Source organism: Mus caroli, chromosome 13 (assembly GCF_900094665.2).
Source record: "Mus caroli chromosome 13, CAROLI_EIJ_v1.1, whole genome shotgun sequence".
NCBI classification, from domain to species: Eukaryota; Metazoa; Chordata; class Mammalia; order Rodentia; family Muridae; genus Mus; species Mus caroli.
In genome coordinates this window covers 105,648,701-105,652,736 of record NC_034582.1, presented here as the reverse complement: position 1 = coordinate 105,652,736, position 4,036 = coordinate 105,648,701, and the positions used below count along the sequence as shown (strand labels likewise).

The 4,036-nt window shown below is 44.8% G+C and overlaps 1 protein-coding gene across 1 annotated transcript in view; it reads right to left on the bottom strand.

The window, feature by feature from the left end:
• Nucleotides 1-380: 380 nt before the first annotated feature.
• Ankrd55 (ankyrin repeat domain 55) overlaps nucleotides 381-4,036 on the bottom strand; it is a 97,138-nt gene continuing 93,482 nt past the window's right edge. Inside the window, exons 10-11 of the mRNA XM_021180417.1 lie at nucleotides 3,198-3,290; nucleotides 381-951 (exon numbers count right to left, since the gene is read on the bottom strand). Of these exons, the coding sequence (XP_021036076.1) occupies nucleotides 791-951; nucleotides 3,198-3,290 (254 nt within the window). The 3' untranslated portion in view covers nucleotides 381-790. The remainder of the gene's footprint in view (nucleotides 952-3,197; nucleotides 3,291-4,036) is intronic.

Below are 4,036 nucleotides of genomic sequence, written 5' to 3'. Positions count from 1 at the left end.
GCAGAAAACATTATTTTGAAACACAAAAGAAGAGAATTCTTAACACGTAGGATATTTGAGGGAAGAGCAAGAAATTCTATCAGACCAGGAAGTACACCCAGCCAGCTCCCATGACCCTTTTTACTCCTGGGGCCATCAGACTTTCTGAAAACAACAGAAGGTGGAAAGAATTAAATAACAAGTAAGAGACATAAACACTGCCAAGTGATTTGGGTTTTAGCCAAGAGCTGACAATGTCAGAAAATATTTTTGCTGAAGCTTGAGCATTTCAAAGTCATACACTGTGACTGACAGAGGAGTTTAGAACTCAATTTTAATTCAGCGTTGTCAGGGCGAGGTAGGATGGAAATAAATAAAAAAAAAACAGGTCTTAGGATTTCCTTTTCTTCTTGTTGTTTTTTTTTATTCAGCAAAGCATACACTTAAAAAAAATACATAAAATCACCAAATAAGAAAAAAAAAATAACCAGACCAAACAGCAAACATGGCACAAACATAAGTGAAACATACCTAAATCCTCCTCCAGGAGTGTATTTTGTTTCTCAATTACAGTTCGTAGGGCGTCACAGAAACTAATAGACTTGGTGATGTTTGCACGCCTGACGATTCTAAGTGAGTATTTAGGGAGTGTATTTATTTGAAATAAGGAACCTTGAATTAGAAAACTGTGAATGGCTTGTAGAATGCAGCTTACTAAATTAAGACTTTGCTCATATAAACTAGAGTAATCTCACCCTTGGAAAGTTGAAAAATATATATCTTCTCTATTTCCACAGAGAGCGACTTGTAGTTAGTTTTCATCATGGGTGGGACTGGAGGAACCCCCGCTCTCTTCAGCTCGTGGTGGGTCATGTCCCCTCTGGCTCTCTCCAGCTGGTGGTGGGTCATGTCCCCTCTGGCTTGGAATTGCTGGAAGCACCCGGTTTGTTCTCAGGGGTTCTCCAGATAGAACTGGAAAGGAGAAGGGGGAAGGGAGAAAGTGAGAGACGTTTCGAGATTTGCTTCTGCTAGAGGCTCTCATGGGATGGCTCAGGAGAACCCTGTGATTTCTTCAAGCACACTCTAAGAAGCCAGTGGTGATGGGAACTAGACTAAGGAGAAAAGCCATGTGCTCTTGTCTAATCAAGCTTATAACACATCAACATCAGGGATTTGGGAAATGCACAAATACAAGATTGCAGCAGCCTTGATCCAACATGCTCTAGCTGTGTGTGCCTGTCTGAGCAGTTCTCTGGGGTGGAGCATCTGTGAATGCTCAAGTTAGCACATGGCTCTGAACAAGCCTGGAGACATTTGCTCTCATGCAAACCCCCAAAAGGCTCTCAGGTTTCTTTGGGAAAGAGCTGGGCTTGCTCTACTTCTTCTGCACTCAGCAGAATCGATTAGGTATCTTTGTCTTGTCTCCTGGAATTTAATTGTGAAAGCCTCTCTGGCTTCTTCAGGCCACTTTCAAGTCCAGGCCAATTAAAGGAGGGTACTGGCTTGAGTTTCCACCAATGAGGAAAACTGATACCGCTCAGAACCCTCACTGTGTACAGTAAGGGAAGGGGTCAAGTCTGTCCAGGAGGAATCCTGGCTTCCCACTTCTAACTCCTTCTCTGCATAATTGGCTTCAGCTCTGGGTTTTCATTGCCATGAAAAATGACCCAGCACGTCCCCATAGCTCACTGTTGTGCTGTATAGAGTTCTCACACTTTGGTTGGCCCCATTCAAAGTCTAGCCTGGGGTAGAAAGGGCAACTTGCCTAGTGACTCCATGTAAATAAACATGCCAAGTGTCTTAGGTGTGTAAGTATGTCGTCTCACTTAACCCCTTGACGGTCTCATTATGCTGATGTTACTGGTGCAGCCACACAGGGCAAAGAGTTAGGAGCTTGTCTGAAATTGTTAGGCCAGTTCCAAAATGATCTAATTCACCGTCGAGTGCAGAGGCTGTGTGTGTGTGTGTGTTTGTGTGTGTGTTAAACAGGGTAGGATTGTGTACAAAGAAAAAACTAAATTGGCATCTAGTAAATGCTGCTTGTTTCATGAGGCAGCTGATTCTCTATCCATTAGAGATTTTCTTTTGTTAGACATTATCTCTATAGCCCAGGCTGGACTTGAACTAGCTATGTAGCATAGGCTGGCCTCACTTTCTCTGTCTTCTTGCTTCAGCCTTTTGACTACAAGCATGAGCCACCATGCTTAGCCTCTGGCTTTTGCTCCTGGTTGTTCTGTATGCTACCTAAGTGATACTGGAAAAGTCCTTTCTGAACTTAGTTTTCCTGCCTGTGTAATGGGAATAGTGGTAAAACCTACCTCCTAATATGGATGTAAGGATATATGAACTCATAGTTCTAGGTGTTTGGGGCCCCTAAAATAAACATAGCAGGAGATATTTGGGCTCATTCAGTTTGAAGGTTTCTGGCCTAAGAGAGTATATTTTACATAAAACAGTGTGACATAAATAAATGAAGCTAACTAACGAAGGCAGAAGAACCATGCGTGCTGGATAGGCAGGTAGTCCTGCATTTGGGAGGCTGAAGCAGGAGAATTGAGAATTTCAGGTCAGATTGGACTGGCAGACAGTGAGACCATGTCTCAAAGAAAACAGAACAAACCCAAACCAAACCAAACCAAACCAAACCAAACCAAACACTGCCCTTTGGCTTAGGAGTGTTTGGGCTCATCGCTTCTCGGCCTTTTGGCTAAGATCAAGTGTAGGAGTGTTTGGGCTGGATCCCACTTGGTAGGGGAATCGGCCACCTTCAGAGCCCTGCCCCTGCCCCACCCCCCTTTGAAGACTTGTTTCCTGTAGCACAGGCAGCCCTCAAATCCCATCATTAGACATCCAAGACTGGGCTTGAACTTCTTGTCCTCCTGAGTGCTGGAATGAGAGCCATGTCCCAACGCATCCAGCTTAAAGTACATTCTTAAACACATTAGATAATACATGGCCAAATAAGCTCCCGCTATTGTGTTTGTATTTCAAACGAAATTCCCTGAAGGGGGGATTATTTATTTATTTATTTATTATTTATTTATTTATTAAGTAGGCGTTACCAACTTCAAGGTCCTATTAGGGGATTTCCTCTGTGCACAAGTATTGGCACCTGATAGCCTTCTGAAAAATAGTTAGAAACTGAACCACCAATGAGCTTGTCTAGACGTGACACCACTTGTGGAGAGAGCTGGGGAGGGGCTCCCTCCCGTCCTTACATTTTTGGTCCGGCAGAGGCGCAAGGCTGTTCCGAGTGAAGGGGAGATCTCTGATTTTAGGTCTGTTTGGGGAGAGATGCTGAAGAGCTTGTCCTGGGAACAAACACATACCTGTTAATCACTCAAGACTTGACCAAAAGCAAATTATAAAGCCCGATGGACGAGCGAGTCGTAAAGTTGTTGAAGATCCCCTTAAAGTAACAGACACGATGGCAGTCATGATAGCCACACTCTGTTTAAGTGAAAGGACACCAGAAGGTGCTTACAAACCCACTTTTTATTAAATTTGCACGACCATGGGGGATGTCCCCAGGGGGGAAGGTGGGGTTTTTGTTTTATCTTTTTTTTTAATTTTAGTGTGTGTGTGTGTGTTGTGTGTACTCATGAGTGAGTGTGCAGTTAACTTTTAAGCACTAGTGTCTTAGGCATGAGCTACTCACTTTGATTGGCCTCTGGCTTTGGCCCCCGCTGTGTTACACGCTACCTATGTGATCTTTTTATCATGTAGATCCTGAGGCTAGCACTCAGGTTAGAAGACTTGATAACAAAGCACCCTTACCCACTGAGCAGTCAGCACCCTTACCCACTGAGCAGTCAGCACCCTCACCCACTGAGCAGACAGCACTCTTACCCACTGAGCTTTCAGCACCCTCACCCACTGAGCAGTCAGTCCCCTTAGCCACTGAGCAGTCAGAACCCTCACCCACTGAGCAGTCAGCACCCTCACCCACTGAGCAGTCAGCACCCTCACCCACTGAGCAGTCAGAACCCTCACCCACTGAGCAGTCAGCACCCTCACCCACTGAGCAGTCAGCACCCTCACCCACTGAGCAGTCAGC